The sequence below is a fragment of the Oncorhynchus tshawytscha genome, linkage group LG21 (genome assembly GCF_018296145.1).
Source record: "Oncorhynchus tshawytscha isolate Ot180627B linkage group LG21, Otsh_v2.0, whole genome shotgun sequence".
Lineage (NCBI taxonomy): Eukaryota > Metazoa > Chordata > Actinopteri > Salmoniformes > Salmonidae > Oncorhynchus > Oncorhynchus tshawytscha.
Window position 1 is genome coordinate 2,190,866 of NC_056449.1, and position 18,670 is coordinate 2,209,535.

Consider the following 18,670-nt stretch of genomic DNA (forward strand, 5'->3'; position numbering starts at 1 on the left):
AGAGAAAGCATGCGCGGTACTCTAGTGCTTCTGAAGGCTAGTTGAAGAAAGACACGAAACTTCAATGGGCGAGATCTAATCACCGACGTATTTTTGACTTCATTGATGGATGTCTGCATACTTTAAAATATAGCGCCTAACTCAGTTTGTAAGTATCACTTTCTTTCATGACGAACTTACATAGACATATTGTTTGATAAGATTCCAAATGGTTCGCACCAGTAGCTTTTTCTATGTTGCTTTTAGGGTTAGCAAAAAAAATGTTGAATTCAGATGGTGGTGGCCTCCAACTTTTCTTGGAAGAAGTTACCTTAAACTGCTCCTCTTTTTATTACGGATACGATGTTGTTGAATTATACCTCTCACTTGAAGGAACTCCCACATAATCCGATGTGTTATTTTTAGCATAATGTGACTCATCCTCTTCTTGAATTGATTTTGGTTACAAATATATTTTACTTATATTTAGTGTTTAAAGACAATTAGCTATTGCTTTCTTAAACATTTAGTCCGATTTTCAAAGGCCTGCAGGCTATAATTGTCTTATCCTCTATGACAACACATAAGGATAATGGTGATTGTTTTTACACTTTTTCAATAGGCTGTGGTTAAGATAGACAATATTTTGTCCACATCAGTTGCTTATTCCCAGCAGCTATCTGGTATGCTATGTGCATCAATAACTTTACATAATTCCTTATTTGATGCACATAAATCAATATACTTTATATCCCTGGTTTGGTGCAGCGTAGAAAGCGGTTGACTTGAGCCAATGTGTGGAGTAAAAACAAAGGAAATAGTCAAATCTGTCTGCAGATGTTCCAGGCACCAAATGCACGAGCTCCAACCTGGAGTTTTTCTTTATAAAGAAAATATCTATACCTATAGAATACCTAAATACTGTACCTATACGCATGTCAGCAGAACTGGGTGTGCTCACTCTTATGGCAAATACATTGATATTTCATCCTAGCGCTTTTAAAAAGTAATCTGATGATGCATGGTGTGTCCAGTCCAGTTTTGTTATTACAAATATCTGCAAATCTTGAAGAAATATACCATTGTATATCTCTTTATAATGATGGAATTATATAGTGACATCAAAGGATAAACGTGCTCAAATTTAGTCTCCCAGTGCCCTTTGGATTATTATAGCAGGTTATTGTACAAATTGAATGCAACAAATTTTATCTGAATTGTTCTTGACCATTAGTGTTGTTGTTTTTTACAATAATGCATAGCATTATATCCAAGCATAATGTCACAAAGTCTAACAGTGGTTAGTATAGTGGTCACAGTTGTCCTTAGCCTTGTAAACCACACACAGCTGACCAGTAGGATGAACCAGATTGAGTCATAGCACTAATTACATGTTTTAAATGGGCCAACTGAGAAATGAGGATACGGCGAAGAGCAAAACACTTTAAAAAAATTTAAGTCACAATTATTTGATTATCACCATGCAATTAAATCCTTCAGATAAATTTATTCTCGCATGCCCTCACCGCCCACACATACTCTGCAGCAAATGATTTGTAGTGTAAGAAATGCCTTATGAAAATGGTCCCAACTGTAGGTAAATGGCAGACTAGAGGGCCCTTTAGCAGTTTTATCAAGCAGTAAAACCCAGCAGGATCCCTTTTCATGTGGAGAGTGTGAGAACAGAGTGGGTCATTTCAAGGGTCAGCCCTGAAAGGTTTCCAGCACCATGAGAAGATAACCAAAGGCAGGCAGAGAGGACGACTGTGTTGTTTTTGCTGTATACACATCCCTGTCTATCTGTGACACATTCAGCCTCACCCTCGCACCCAGCTAGGGGTGCTCCCTAGCTCAGCTCTGGGGTATAATTTTTGGGTTATTTACAGTTCTGCATACATGGCCTTAATTAGAGTTTGGGCCAGAGAGCTCACTGCTCGCAGAAGATGTGTTCCAGATGTGAGCAGGAATTCCAAGTGCTTTGTAAAGAAAAGAAACAGAGCTCTTGCAGGAGTTGACTAAAGAAACTTGAGTCAGAGCAAACTGTTGAGGGATTCGAGAGAACAGGGGAAAAGGGGCCTCTTGCTCAATCATGGGCACATAACTCGTCAGAATTCAGGTCTATATAAGTAACTATCTAGAGTTAAACAGCATGTTCTTTTACCCTACAGTATTTTGGTGAACCACAAAGTTCATGACAATCGGTGTGTTTTCAAGCACTGAGCACTCCTTACATTTGTTTTGCAAGTTCTCATAAATTAACTCCAATGTACATACTCTCCTTATCAGGGGTTTCTATACTTTCTCCGTTATGAGCCAAGCAAGCAAGAGATTCTGTAGGGCCAGTGAAAAAAAAAATGTTTCAGGAAATACCCCCAAAAAATTCAAGGAGGAAAACTGACCGACATTCCTCCTATCTTTAAAAACCAGAGGGATACATGATAGATGTGTTTTTCAAATGAGTCCACATAGTTTGTATGAATGTAGATTTCTCATGCGTGAGATTCTACTCTGATGTAGTCTGTCTGGATGTTTGAATACTAAGATGAAAGCTGCTTGTGATTGCAATTAGTGTACAGTAGACATCTTAAAAGGCCCAGTGCACTCAAAAACATGATTCTTCAGACCACTCCCTGACAGTCCTAGCAAAATTCTCTGTTTGCTAAGAAGCTGTTTTTGTTTTATTTTTGACCATTTTCATTTAAAACATTCACAGTAATGTACTTAATTGTTAACCAGAAATAGTTTGATAGAGATCAATGGACCCTTTTTTTTTTTTTAGAGGTTTTCTGGAAGTTTTGTATACTTTTTAGCCAGTACTCCCGAAAGTAGCGCCCAAGAAACAAAAAGAGACCCTATAAATTGTATACAACGTCGTGGCGAAACTGCTCTCGAGCCCCCTGCAGCACACTGTCTCTTTGCTCACCCCGCAACCCCATTTGACAATGCTGTGACGATCTGATCCCGCCTCCCACTTTAACTTTGCAACCTCATTGTACATCATTCCACTTGACAATCAACATTTTCCTAATGTTCGGTTGTGGCTAGTTCGGCAAGCAAGCGATTGTGATAATGTAACTTTATACAATGGAAAAGTTATAGGCCTACTTACAGGTAACTGCCAAAATAAAGGAAACACCAACATAAAGCGTCATAATAGGCTGTTGGGCCTCCAGAACAGTTTCAAACCACCTACAAATAGCGTTTGACATTGTGGGGACTAAAAATTGCCACAGTTGGTCAAATGTTCCGATCCTCACAAGGAAAAAACACGCCAGCTCCTTTCAGACCCCTCTTTCAAAATGACAGCTGTCTCTTCTTCTAGCCATGGTAGCCAACATTATGGGAAACTGGTCATTTTATACATGACCCTAAGCACGATGGGATGTTAATTGCTTAATTAACTCAGGAACAACACCCGCGTGGAAGTACCTGCTCTCTTTTACACAAGTGTTTCCTTTATTTTGGCAGTTACCTATATATATTAGCGTCAAATGTCCTACTCCTTGAAAGTCATTCATTGGTTATATATAGCATTTCCTTACGTGATGAATGATGATCGCAGACAATCAACTGCAGTGTTTGATTATTACCCCACATCATGGAATATCTGCGTGAACGTGTATAAGTACAAAAGGTGGACACGTTAAATTATTTTATTTGGATGGCTGGATGGTTGACACAACAGAAAGGTAGGCCAATATGTTCTTGTCTAAAAAGTGGGTAAAAGTTTGCTTTAATGTGTGTTGTTGTGAATGGCGATCGGGATAAATAGATGGACCCACGCCTGGTAAAAAAAAAAAAAACTTAGCCTATTGTGAAGTACTGTATATTCAAACATTCACCAGCGGCACCATTTAGGAGCTAAGGGTTGTCGGCACAGTGTTTATGATCAGACATGTATCTTCTATTGTATTTGTGTGGCTATGATGTACAACGTTTTCTAGTTTGTAGAGAAATGCATTGAAAGAGAAATGCAGCTACTACCGAGGTTTTAATATCGAACTTCTCATTTCAGATGTTTTGTAACATCTGCATGGATTTGATCGACGAATTCAATGTATTTTTTGCTCTTGTAATGGTAAGCGCATGCAGCCACTCATCCCACTTGCTTCAGAGAAGCGTGTTCATAATTCATAACACGTCAAGAACGAGCGTGTAGGTCTCATACACTAAATGATGGCAGGATAGAATGTAAGGATTCGGTGCATTTGTCCACTGGGAGAGGACTGTAGATCGTTTATGCATGTATGAGCTTTTGATTTGATTCACACGTCGAGTCCAAAACGGGCGGTTTAAAAAATTAGGTAGAAAAAATTAGGTAGTTTTCAAATCTCCGGAAAGTGTCTTTAACAGACTGATAATCATCCCCCAAAAAAGTTATTTGGGTAGAAGTGCTGTGATCACTGTCTGTGTACACAGTCTTCTAATGTGTTTACACTTTTAGGTCGAGGGAAATGTTTCATTTTGAAAAGGAGCCTCCAAGGTCTGGAGTTAATTAAGAGTTTGAGTTGATTGTTTACATGAACACATTCTTTATTCGCAGGAAAATGGGCCACTTGGTTTGTTCCGAGCAGATCTGGCCATTTTGTATGGTTGAATGCTGATCGAGCTTTACCAAATCCTTTCCCGGATCTCACATAGGGATGTTTATTTAGTTAACTTTCAGGCTCCTCTGACTTTGTGTAGTTGTTCAATTCACATTTGTATCGTTTTGCATGTTGGCATTCTGTAATAACATACTTATCTGAGAACTAGGCCTATTATCAAACCTGTTCATTAATAGCCCATATTGATTTTCTACTTAGTCATCCTTAGTCATATGACTTGACATCCCAACATGACTGACAAAGGTTGAACCTAGAGGTTGAGATTTAGACACCTGTTGACTCCGGCTCAATGGCAAGGTGGCACTGTTTGGTGGGGTATTTTTGTTTTTCTGATGGGGGATGAGTGAGTTCCCAGCCAGGACAATCCCCACGACGCCCCTAGCTAATTATCAGAGACACGGGTCAGATCGGCTGGAAGTAAGCTGCCTGATTGAGACAATAGCTGCAGGCTGCTGCTCGGGATTAAGCTATGTAACAGGGAGGGAGTGGGAGGTGGATGGGGGTGGGAAGAGCAGCGTGGGGCGGGCTGTTAGTTCACACTTGTGTCCTCCCACTGTAGGCTAGTCACTGGGAGGGCAGGCAGCCTCCACTCAAAGATAGCACTGTGTCTTTATCTTTGTCTTGCCACCAGCTGCCCTTTCTGCTGTTCTGTCTTAATTCATGTGCATTAAGAAGGTGGGTGTTTGTGTAGTGGACTGGTGGCCTTCAACATTGCAGTTGGAGCATGCACAGGGACTTCCACGTGCCAGCACTCAGACAAGCTGGTAAAGGATGTACTAAAGAGCGAATCTGCTGCCATTTATTTTGCTTGAGCATTCCCATCTAGAAACCATGGCTGGATTTTACGGCTGTTTGCGGGGGAAGAAGTAAGTGTGCTCTGCTTTTCTGGTTAGATATATCAGACCCTGGCAGGATATCAAACATATCGATCGCCAGAGCATTTGTCTGAATGGAACATAATCATTGGTTGTACATGTGTGTCTTAGATAAGGGCTATAATTATTTTACTAATCCTAATATTAGGACACAGTAGGCCTGCATTGGTTTTGCAAGTCCTAGCATATGAATAAATGGTTAATTTGAAACTGTAGCGTGGACTGGATTGTGAATAATCTGTATATGGGCTGTTTGTTTGCAGTGTCAGAGAACGATCTCTCCCTTTATCCTAGTCGTCACTTGCTTCTACATCCACAGTCTTAAACCCTGCCTATTTGTAAAATGTGTCTTCTTAAAATTGTATTTTTAACCCTAAACTTAACCACACTGCTAACCGTATGCCTAACCTTAAATTCAGACCAAAAAGCTAATTTTTGTTTTCATGATATAGCCAGTTTTGACTTTGTGGCTGTAGAATCTAGTGGAAACCCTTTATCCTTCGGTCTCATGACATTTAAGACAATAAAAGCTTTATTGACCACTTGCTTAGTTCATTGAAAAAAAATGTGAGAGCCAGGCAGCCCTTTTGTTAACCTTGTGAACTGACTCACTTAACAGTAACTCCGCCTGAAAGGGATCAGTTATTCTCCCCCAGAGTGAGTAACTGACTGCTGCGGTTTATTCACATCCTTCCAACCCCACATCCCAAACACCCATTTCATGGTGTCAGCTGTCCCAACTAAGTTCCCCTTAGCAGCAGTCTGGCTAAGTACTGGCTTTCAGGTGACACCTTGTACACAAACTGACTTAGAAATGGAGACCATATACAGTATGGATACCAAGCACAGTAGAGTACACAACATACCATCCTAAAGTAAACAACTCGGCTAAGATGTGTGGGACACCTGCACTCTTTCACATGGTGCTCTTTTACGCAGTCTTCTCTGGACAGTTGAGCCTTCTTACCATTTCCAGATTGATCTGGTTTAATGCTAATACTCCCAAGTCTGTAAGAAGGGCTGTTTTGAACTGTGCTATCACCTAATGTTGTTGTTATTTTCTCCCTGTTGGATTAACAAACTAGATTACTGCTTGTGCACACACAATGTCTTTCTTGCCGTACGCCTTGTAATTTGGGGCAGATGTGTAGGCTAACCCTTTTGTTAGCAGGTGTCTAATTGTGTGAATGCACCCTTGATGCAACTTGTAAATTCATGATACCAAGTCTGACTACGAAATGGGTCACTCCTTTTTAGTTTAGCACTGGAAGTAAAGCGAATTCCATGGTTTTGTGCCTCTGGTTCTAGACAAACATTAAGGTGTGAGGTTTTACTCAACAGCTGAAATGACTTTGGTAAAGAAGAACTGTGCTGTGACGAGCTGATCCACCACTTTAGAAATACAGCCTCGTATGGGGGCTCCACCCATTTCTGAAAACTGTTCACTCAACATAGCAAATAAAGTTGGGTTCAACCTCAATAAAATAGACAACACTTCCTTTCATGATATCCTAAAATTCCACCCATTGGAAATACTATAGTAGTTCTTCCTTCCAGGCAGCTTTGCCCTGCAGTAGCCTTGTTTGGAATGTCCTGGTTACTGTACTTCTCTTACTATGTTTTATTGGATATCCTGTTTGGTTGTTGTGGCCCTCTTGACATGATACAAACACAGTTCAGTTCTGTGGAATAGATGGTTTCCTGCCCAGGGCTGAAAATGGACGCTAGGAAAATGATTGGGATCCGTTTGCCCGCATTGCATTCAGTATGAACATTTTATGTTGAGCTACTGGCCTAGTACACACACCACTAACTTTACTTGCACACAATCTATATCTGTCCTCAGTACTCCACTGGCTGTGTATAATTTAGACTGCCAAAGAACTTTCTCACCAGTTGAAAGTAAAGTATAAACTACCAAACAAAACGCCCAGTGTCATTGCTTGGCACTACCGTTCAGTATTTATCTTCACATGGAGTATTTTATTGTTACCTTTAAAAAAAAAAAATAGGCATGAAGGCCTTGCAGTTTCAGGGGATTCTTGTGTTCAACATAACTGTGGAAATGTGTTGTAGCCCATCCCTAATTAAGATAATGTAATCAATTATTTAACCCAGTTGATGGTTGGCACTGGTTCCACAGACGGATAACTCTATATTACAGGTCCAAACTAGCCCTGAGTGATTGTTTTGCCCCACCCAAAGTGTTTTGCATAATGAAAATGGGACATGTTTTTGGTCAAAGACTAAAATCACCAGGATTTTTGCAAAAAATCTGTTCAAGTTTTGACAAATAGGAACAATCATTGTGTAGATTTGGTCTAGACCATCCAAGTTTGAAGGCGTGCATTAAAATAATAGCCAATTTGTGGAATAATACCTGAATATGCAAAGAATATTGCATATTTCTACCTTAGTGTACCTCATTTTGGGATGCATCACCATGAAGAGAATGACATTCATATCCATAATTATACATTTGTATAATGTTAACATGTGTAAATCCACTTCCTGTAGTTCAATAACCAAAATAGATTTTTTCAAACTCACTGTGGCATGTCAAAGCTGACATCTTTGAATCTTAATTTGGAGCATATAAACTGAGTGAGATTTTACCGAAATTCTGTCACCAAACTTTACATCGGCACAGTTCTTCCAGTAAATGTGTTTTTTTTTTTTGTCAAATATTCAGTGTACATACATTTTAAGTGAAAAATCTGAGACGCCGGAGCAATTCCACAGTGACGGAAAAGTAATCTATAAAAGGTCTACTCGTGAGGTTTTGCCGTCATGCTTTTGCATTATTTACAAAAGGCCTACCTGCAGTGAGTACTCCATTCATCTTGTATCCAACCCCATTTCCAAAGACCTTCTCTTGTCCGGTTACCAAAGACCGCTCCGCCTAACATATTCAAATGATTCAGTCATGTAACACCACGTCAACGGTAGGCCTAGGCTATATCTTGCTTATTGAGAGAGTGACAAATGCAATACAATTTACGGGAGCCTAGTATTTTCTTTTTGTTGCGGTGCACTACGATTTGCCATTGCGTTAGGTTTGTTGCAGTTCCAGTGTAGTCAAACATGAATTTCCTGTGTTTTTTATATATATATATATATATAAAATATTTCCACACTGAGGTTTTGAGAAGTACTGTGAAATTATGATAACCCTGTGCACAATGTCTATTCCGCTTTGGCTCGGCATAATTTCATTAAAATTACGTGGAAACAATGTTCATTCAACCAGTGTGTGCACAGTGGGAAAGCCCCTCCTAATGTGTGTTTCTGTTTGAATAGACTGCCTGAAATGTCTGCCTGTTTTGGCCAGCCTGGCGACATCGCCGGTAAATGAGTTAATAGACCAATAAGTCCTAAACCAATAATAGCTCATTTTCAGTTTTGCCTTCTCCACTCAGACCACTCCCAGACAGTCGTAGCAAAACTCTTGCTTGAGAAATTGCTCTTTGCTAAGATCTTTTACCTTTTTTTGTTTTGTTTTTATTTATTGAAAACAATCACAGTAAGATACTTAATTGTTACCCAGGAATTATTTGATATTGAGAACTGCTGCATTGGACTTTACTTCCTATTCCACAAATATTAGAAGTATCCTGGATGTTGACTAGAAAACAGTTTCAAAGGACACTATAAGGCTTCAATCGCACAATATGTTCAGCACAGCAAATGTGGATTTAGAGTCTGGATGCGAAAACCAGATGGCTCTCTACTGACTGCTGAAGAGTGTGTGTGAAAGTTGTAATCGATGTGTTGTCTGTCTCATAAACCTTGCTTGTTGCTATCCTCTAATCCTTGATTGCGTAACATAGGTGACTCTTCACATCTGACTTTGAAATAGGCAAGCTCCAGTACAAAAACAATACTCAAACCTGGCTGTGTCCCTATATGGAATTGGCAGACTCCTCTGTTTAAATTCCCCATAACTGCCTGTGTTCAAATGCTTTTTCATCTTCTAAGTAATGGCTTGTTCATCTAACAGTCTTGTTTCTATCATTTAATGCTGCTCCTTTCCACCAACTCTCTCTCTTTCTCCTCCCTTTCAACTCCCCCTGAAAAGTTAAAACATGAAACGGCGGACGTCATCGCTGCTGGCCAGTATTGGAGGCAGTCCAAGGTCAGTCCGTTAGCCCAGTTGAAATCTGCTGCCCCAGAACCATGCTGCCCCATTGAGTAGTTTGTGACGGGTTGGTCACGTGGTCAAACCCTGGGAGGTTATGGTCCATAGGCTAACTGTGACAACCCCAGGTGGCATATTCTGCCCAGAATGCAGTTGGTCATAAGTACAACTATTATGATTCCCTTTGGACTGTGTGGACCTGTATAGACTAGACCAATCTGATGTATCATGTAGTCTAAATTAACTGTGGGTGGTGTTTGTGTTGTAAATGTACGTCTCTTTGTGTTGGTGGTTTTTGTCAGTCATATTGTCCACCTAGGTAATAATGCCTCTATCTTTTGTAGCTTTATTCATCTGTGAAGCAGCGATTGGAACATTTCCTCAGAGTATGACAGAGGAAATGAATAGGCAGTATCAGATGGGAGGGTAATGGTAAAGATGGCTGTTGTCCAGAAGTCGGGCTCATTAGATCAGATTTCTCTCTGCCTCTCTCTGCTCTCATGTGTTAAAGTCACCGACTGTGCTGCTTTTGTCGCCTGACGAACGCTGTGGAATTTTTCAACCGGCCGATTCCACACCTGCGGGAGCGGAAAATATTTTTGGTATCTCCGATTGTTCAGACAATTCTTACCAATAAACTTCATTGGGAGGAAGGATGTTTGACATGCTTTTTACATTTCTATCACCAATCATGACGAATGAAGTCATTTTAGGCCCTTTTTAGACCTATACATGTCTCCCGTAAGGCCCTATGATCTGTGAGCCGTACATGATAGACATCTTTGTGTCAATATACTCCTTATAGTGTTTTCTCAAATATGCAGTATGTGTAGATTCTGATAATTGTTTAAATTCAACATTACTATCCAGGAAAGCCAGGTTTCCAAAAGCTGGGCCTAAAATAGCGTATAAGAGATCATACAAAAGATTTTGTTGTTGACTGTTAAAAATAGTTGTTGGTCAAATTGAGAAATTGTGAGTAAACTCCACAAAGAAGAAGAAACTGTATGAAGCCAAGATCAGTGACAGGAAGAATGATGGGGAAACCTTGGAGTACTTATTTGTGCATAAAACAAATAATGAAAGAAATGCAATTTTAAAGGTAGAATTTTGTATGGGATAGGTGGACAAATTATTGTTATCGATCAATAATGAGGAACCTCCTGGCATTGACAACTTTGATGGAAAGCTACAAAGGATGGTAGCTGAATTTATAGCCACTCCTATAGTGTTTGTCCTCTGGCCTGGAGGGAAGCCAAAGTCCTTCCACTTCCCAAGAATGGTAAAGTGGCCTTTACTGGTTCTAACAGCTGATTATGCAACACTATACGAGTCATCAACCACAGCTAGTGAATTCACTGCAACCCTAAACAAAACGTTGCAGTCCGTTTTAGAATGGGTGGCCAGTTATAAACTGGTCCTGAACATCACTAAAACTAAGAGCATTGTATTTGGTACAAATCATTCCCTAAGTTCCAGACCCCAGCTGAATCTGGTAATAAAAGGTGTAACCGTTGAGGAGACTAAATTACTTAACTTTACCTTCGATTGTAAACTGTCATGATCAAAACGTATTGATTCAATGGTTGTAAATATGGGGTGAGGTCTGTCTGTGATAAAGAGATGTTATGCTTTTTTGACTCTACAAAGCAAGTCCTGCAGGCTCTAGTTTTTATCTGAATTTTTATCCAGTCATATGGTCAAGTGCTGCAAAGATGAACCTAGTTAAGCTGCAGCTGGCCTAGAACCGAGTGGCATGTTTTAGTCTTTATTGTAATCAGAGGGCTAATATCAATAATATGCATGTCAGTCGTTCCACAACTCTTAGCATCACTTATTTATAAGAAATGTGTTGGAAATTCCAAATTGTTTGCGTAGTCAATTTACACACCAGACATGCCACCAAGGGTCTTTTCGCAGTCCCGGGTTCAGAACGAATCCAAAGAAACGTACAGTATTATACAGAGCCATGATTGACTGGAACTCCGATCTCATGTAGCGCATCAATGTGACCTACTTTTGTGTGTATGTACTGACATGTACAGTGCATTTGGAATGTATTCAGACCACTTTTTCCACATTTTTTTGTTATGTTACAGCCTTATTCTGAAATGGATTAAATTGTTTTCCCCTCATCAATCTACTGTACACAATACCCCATAATGAAGAAGCAAAAACAGGTTGACATTTTTGCAACTATTAAAAATATCACATTTACATAAGTATTGAAACCCTTTACTCAGTAGTTTGAAGCACCTTTGACAGCGATTACAGCCTCAAGTCTTGGGTATAACACTACAAGCTTGGCACACCTGTATTTGGTGCGTTTCTCCCATTCTTCTCTGCAGATCCCCTTAAGCTCTGTCAGGTTGGATGGGGAGTGTTGCTGCACAGCTATTTTCAGGTCTCTCCAGAGATATTCTGGCTGGGCCACTCAAGGACATTCGGAAACTTGTCCCGAAGCCACTCCTGCGTTGTATTGGCTTTGTGCTTGGTTGTTGTCCTGTTGGAAGAATGAACCTTCGCCCTAGTCTGAGGTCCTGAGCGCTCTGGGGCAGGTTTTCATCAAGGATCTCTTTGTACCTTGCTCCGTTCATCTTTGCCTCGATCCTGACTAGTCTCCCTGCCACTGAAAAACATCCCCACAGCATGATGCTGCCACCACCATGCTTCACCGAAGTAATTGTGCCAGGTTTCCTCCAGATGTGACGCTTTGCATTCAGGCCAGTTCAATCTTGGTTTCATCAGACTAGAGAATCTTTCTCATGCGGGCTGTCATGTGCCTTCTTACTGAGGAGTGGCTTCCGTCTGGCCGCTCTACCTCCAAAGGCCTGATTGGTGGAGTGCTGCAGAGATGGATGTCCTTCTGGAAGGCTCTCCCATCTTCACAGAGAAACTCTAGCGCTTTGTCAGAGTGACCATCAGGTTCTTGGTCACCTCCCTGACCTTCTCCCCCGATTTGCTCAGTTTGGCCAGCTCTAGGAAGAGTCTTGGTGGTTCCAAACTTCTTCCATTTAAGAATGATGGAGACCACTATTCTTGGAGACCTTCAATGCTGCAGAAGTGTTTTGGTACCCTTCCTCATATGTGCCTTGACACAATCCTGTCTCGGAGGTCTATGGACAATTCCTTCAACCTCATGGCTTGGTTTTTGCTCTGACATGCATTGCCTTTCCAAATCATGTCCAATCACTTGAATGTGCCACAGGTGGACTCCAACCAAGTTGTAGAAACAGCTTAAGGATGATCAATGGAAACCAGATGCACCCGAGCTCCATTTCGAGTCACGTAGCAAAGAGTCTGAAACTTACTTACATAAGTATATCTTTATTTTTAAGCAATTTGGAAATCTGTTTAAGCTTTGTCTTTATGGGGCATTGTGTAGAGATTGAGGAAAATGTATAAAATGATAAATGTTCCTCAATTTTAGAATAAGGCTAACGTAAGAGTGTGGAAAAGTGAAGGTCGAGGTACTTTCCCACTGCCTCTATCAGTTACATACAGTGCACACGCACGCTACATGTTTAAAATTGTAAAGCCTTTTGTCTAAGGTCTTTCGTTATGTGTCGAACCCCAGTAAGACTAGCTGTCGCTAATGGGGATTCTATGAAATCATTATTAAAAGTATATTTCAACTAACCTTTTTTTGAATTTGCTTAACTTCCAGAGTGGCCTCTGGTACTTAATGATATGACCCATTTCATACATAGAACTTGACATGGGTAATTAACCAAACGCAGCTTTACTTTAGGATTACACATTCAGCAAAGGGAGTTCCCTTTGAATCAATTTCCCATTCACTGTGTTGGTGGTGCTCATAAAATGTATCAAATTTAGAATTAGGGGGGTTTACATTTTAATTTGGACAGACTTTACAAATCTGCTCATGGGGCAGATTTGCTGAGATCACTTGCCACATGTTCCGTTATGATTTATGTTTTTCCATGCAGGGAAAATATATAATTATACAATTTCTAATGTCACACCAAAGGACATGTCTTAACACAGGATGAAAGAAAAGAATCAGTCAGAATTTTGTAAAAAAAAAAGTGTATTTCACAAAATATAAACTGTTGTGAAACACACACAAAAAACAAAAACATTAAGCCACTCCCGAGTGGCCAGCGGTCTAAGGCACTGTGCTAAGAGGCGTCACTGCAGTGCCTGGTTCGAATCCATGCCTCATCACATCCAGCCGTGATTGAGAGCCCCATAGGGCGGCGCACAGCGTCAGCCGGGGTAGGCTGGTATGGTAAATAACAATGTTCTTAACTGACTTGCCTAGTTAAATAAAAATAGGTATGAAGTGAAGACATTTCTGGTGTTCAAACAATCACCTGTTAACAATGTTAAAGTGAACATGTAAATCATGCTAATGCTCTTTCTTTTCTTATTCAAATCAAATCAAATGTTATTTGTCACATACACATGGTTAGCAGATGTTAATGCGAGTGTAGCGAAATGCTTGTGCTTCTAGTTCCGACAATGCAGTAATAACCAACAAGTAATCTAACTAACAATTCCAAAACTACTGTCTTATACACAGTGTAAGGGGATAAAGAACATGTACATAAGGATATATGAATGAGTGATGGTACAGAGCAGCATAGGCAAGATACAGTAGCTGATATCGAGTACAGTATATACATATGAGATGTATGTAAACCAAGTGGCATAGTTAAAGTGGCTAGTGATACATGTATTACATAAGGATGCAGTCGATGATATAGTGTACAGTATATACGTATGCATATGAGATGAATAATGTAGGGTATGTAAACATTATATAAGGTAGCATTGTTTAAAGTGGCTAGTGATATATTTACATTTCCCATCAATTCCCATTATTAAAGTGGCTGGAGTTGAGTCAGTGTCAGTGTGTTGGCAGTAGCCACTCAATGTTAGTGGTGGCTGTTTAACAGTCTGATGGCCTTGAGATAGAAGCTGTTTTTCAGTCTCTCGGTCCCAGCTTTGATGCACCTGTACTGACATCGCCTTCTGGATGATAGCGGGGTGAACAGGCAGTGGCTCGGGTGGTTGATGTCCTTGATGATCTTTATGGCCTTCCTGTAACATCGGGTGGTGTAGGTGTCCTGGAGGGCAGGTAGTTTGCCCCGGTGATGCGTTGTGCAGACCTCACTACCCTCTGGAGAGCCTTACGGTTGAGGGCGGAGCAGTTGCCGTACCAGGCGGTGATACAGCCCGCCAGGATGCTCTCGATTGTGCACCTGTAGAAGTTTGTGAGTGCTTTTGGTGACAAGCCGAATTTCTTCAGCCTCCTGAGGTTGAAGAGGCGCTGCTGCGCCTTCTTCACGATGCTGTCTGTGTGAGTGGACCAATTCAGTTTGTCTGTGATGTGTATGCCGAGGAACTTAACTTGCTACCCTCTCCACTACTGTTCCCTCTGCTGTTTCCTGAAGTCCACAATCATCTCCTTAGTTTTGTTGACGTTGAGTGTGAGGTTATTTTCCTGACACCACACTCCGAGGGCCCTCACCTCCTCCCTGTAGGCCGTCTCGTCGTTGTTGGTAATCAAGCCTACCACTGTTGTGTCGTCCGCAAACTTGATGATTGAGTTGGAGGCGTGCGTGGCCACGCAGTCGTGGGTGAACAGGGAGTACAGGAGAGGGCTCAGAACGCACCCTTGTGGGGCCCCAGTGTTGAGGATCAGCGGGGAGGAGATGTTGTTGCCTACCCTCACCACCTGGGGGCGGCCCGTCAGGAAGTCCAGTACCCAGTTGCACAGGGCGGGGTCGAGACCCAGGGTCTCGAGCTTGATGATGAGCTTGGAGGGTACTATGGTGTTGAATGCCGAGCTGTAGTCGATGAACAGCATTCTCACATAGGTATTCCTCTTGTCCAGATGGGTTAGGGCAGTGTGGTTGAGATTGCATCGTCTGTGGACCTATTTGGGCGGTAAGCAAATTGGAGTGGGTCTAGGGTGTCAGGTAGGGTGGAGGTGATATGGTCCTTGACTAGTCTCTCAAAGCACTTCATGATGACTGATGTGAGTGCTACGGGGCGGTAGTCGTTTAGCTCAGTTACCTTAGCTTTCTTGGGAACAGGAACAATGGTGGCCCTCTTGAAGCATGTGGGAACAGCAGACTGGTATAGGGATTGATTGAATATGTCCGTAAACACACCGGCCAGCTGGTCTGCGCATGCTCTGAGGGCGCGGCTGGGGATGCCGTCTGGGCCTGCAGCCTTGCGAGGGTTAACACGTTTAAATGTCTTACTCACCTCGGCTGCAGTGAAGGAGAGACCGCATGTTTTCATTGCAGGCCGTGTCAGTGGCACTGTATTGTCCTCAAAGCGGGCAAAAAAGTTATTTAGTCTGCCTGGGAGCAAGACATCCTGGTCCGTGACTGGGCTGGATTTCTTCCTGTAGTCCGTGATTGACTGTAGACCCTGCCACATGCCTCTTGTGTCTGAGCCGTTGAATTGAGATTCTACTTTGTCTCTGTACTGACGCTTAGCTTGTTTAATAGCCTTGCGGAGGAATAGCTGCACTGTTTGTATTCAGTCATGTCACCAGACACCTTGCCCTGATTAAAAGCAGTGGTTCGCGCTTTCAGTTTCACACGAATGCTGCCATCAATCCATGGTTTCTGGTTAGGGAATGTTTTAATCGTTGCTATGGGAACGACATCTTCAACGCACGTTCTAATGAACTCGCACACCGAATCAGCGTATTCGTCAATGTTGTTGTCTGACGCAATACGAAACATCTCCCAGTCCACGTGATGGAAGCAGTCTTGGAGTGTGGAGTCAGCTTGGTCAGACCAGCGTTGAACAGACCTCAGCGTGGGAGCTTCTTGTTTTAGTTTCTGTCTGTAGGCAGGGATCAACAAAATGGAGTCGTGGTCAGCTTTTCCGAAAGGGGGGCGGGGCAGGGCCTTATATGCGTCAAGGAAGTTAGTAACAATGATCCAAGGTCTTTCCACCCCTGGTTGCGCAATCGATATGCTGATAAAATTTAGGGAGTCTTGTTTTCAGATTAGCCTTGTTAAAATCCCCAGCTACATTTGTTGTATTTATTTCTTGTATTTATTCATCTTAACATTTTACTGAAGTGAGTGAAATAGTTCTAAACTTCTTTTTTCTCTATACCTCTTTCTCCATTTCTCCCAAAGCTTTTCTCTTTGTGATGGTCGCAAAGACTTAATTCTAAATCTTTCAATTTCCCCCCTGGATTTCTGCTTTAGATATCTATAAGAAAAAAAAATACATTCTCAAAAGTAGGCCTAATACTCCATTAGGATCAGGCGTGAAAGATTTTATTTCTTCCCATTATGGAGACCTCCTATGTGTGTGTGCACAATTTTTTTTAATTTTTATGGGCATAATCATAGAATTACACACATAGTCCCTAATGATGTAATAGGCTGTCTATGGGCCTAATGGTAAGATTTGTCTTTAACCTTTAAAATGTAGTGGCATAAAGTTGCATTAACACAACCAGTCATGTTACCTGATTGCCAAACGATTACTTCAAAAGGCTGTACTGTAGGCTACCTGTGCACTTTACTCAGGGATGGCGCAGAGCTCGCCTGTTGCAGGAATAAAATGGTTTTAAGCCCAATCTACAGTACATTCCGAAAGTATTACATTACAGCCTTATTCTAAAATATTTAAAAAATCCCTCAATCTACACACACTATCCCATAACGAAGGGAAAACTGGTTTCGATTTGTTTTAAAAATATAAAACAAACCTTTATGTAAATAAGTATTCAGACGCTTAGTTATGAGACCACGAAATTCCGCTCCAGTGCATCCTGTTTCCATTGATTTTCCTTGATGTTTCTACAATGTCATTGGAGTTAACCTGTGGTAAATTCAATTGATTGGACATGATTTGGAAAGGCGCGCGTGCACACACACCGGTCTAAGGTCCCATAGTTGACAGTGCATGTCAGATCAAAAACCAAGTCATGAGGTTGAAGGAATTGTCCATAGAGCTCAGACAGGATTGTGGATTGCCAAAAGGTACCTAAAGTACTCTTAGACCATCAGAAACAAGATTCTCTGGTCTGATGAAACCAAGATTGAACTCCTTGGCCTGAATGCCAAGCGTCACGTCTGGAGGAAACCGGGCACCGCTCATCACCTGGCCAATACCATCCCTATGGTGGGGGTAGCATCATGCTGTGGGAATGTTTTTCAGCGGCAGGGACTGTGAGACTAGTCAGGATCGAGAGATGAATGGAGCAGAGTACAGGGAGATCCTTGACGCAAAGCTTTCTGGAGCAGGTTAGGACCCCAGACTGGGTTGAAGGTTCACCTATCAACAGGACAATAACCTTACGTACACAGTCAAGACATTGCAGGGGGGGCTTCGGAACAAGTCTGAATGTTCTTGCGTGGCCTAGCCAGAGCCTGGACTTGAACCTGATCGAATATCTCTGGAGAGACCTGAAAATGGCTGTGCAGCGATGCTCCCCATTCCACCTGACAGTTTGAGAGTATCTGCTGAGAAGAATGGGAGAAACTCTCCAAATACAGGTGTGCCAAGCTTGTAGTGTAATACCCAAGAAGACTCGAGGCTGTAGTCTCTGCCAATGGCGCTTCAACAAAGTACTGAGTAAAGGATCTGAATACTTATGTAAATGTGATAACCCTAATTAGCCCATTGTCGTTATAGGGTATTGTGTGTAGATTTTTGACGGGGGAAAAAACAGTTTAATCCATTTTAGAATATAGCTGTAACAATGTGGAAAAAGTGAAGGCGTCTGACTACTTTCTGAATGCACTAGATATTTTTCTGATCATTATTGACATATAGTAGGCTAATCAACTTGGCTATAATTATATGTTCTCTTCTGTCATTACTTGATGCTTGTCTAGAATACTAAATAAAGCCTTGCTCACTAGAATGTCAGAAATCGATAGATTGATCAATGCATCATCAACAATCTAGTGGACATTGATAGTTTATTTCTTTATCTTTATTTCTGCTTCTTTCACAGAGCAAGGACATTTGGTGACCAGGGAACTTTCCAAATGAGTTTGACCGGTTTTGTGGAAATGGATCCAACATGTTTCTGATAGTATTTCAGTGTGTGTGCAGGC

The 18,670-nt window shown here is 41.4% G+C and overlaps 1 protein-coding gene across 5 annotated transcripts in view; it reads left to right on the top strand.

Moving 5' to 3' along the window:
* The window catches only part of LOC112220706 (CRACD-like protein), a 38,017-nt gene continuing 19,347 nt past the window's right edge, over window positions 1-18,670 (top strand). For 2 of the 5 annotated variants that reach the window (XM_024382551.2, XM_024382555.2), the window contains exon 1: window positions 9,534-9,596. In XM_024382551.2, coding sequence (XP_024238319.1) covers window positions 9,547-9,596 — 50 coding nt within the window. In that variant the 5' untranslated portion in view covers window positions 9,534-9,546. Of the gene's footprint in view, window positions 149-3,502; window positions 3,669-5,158; window positions 5,453-9,533; window positions 9,597-18,670 lie in introns of those variants that run through there. The other 3 variants (XM_024382554.2, XM_024382553.2, XM_024382552.2) reach the window with 3 other exon arrangements.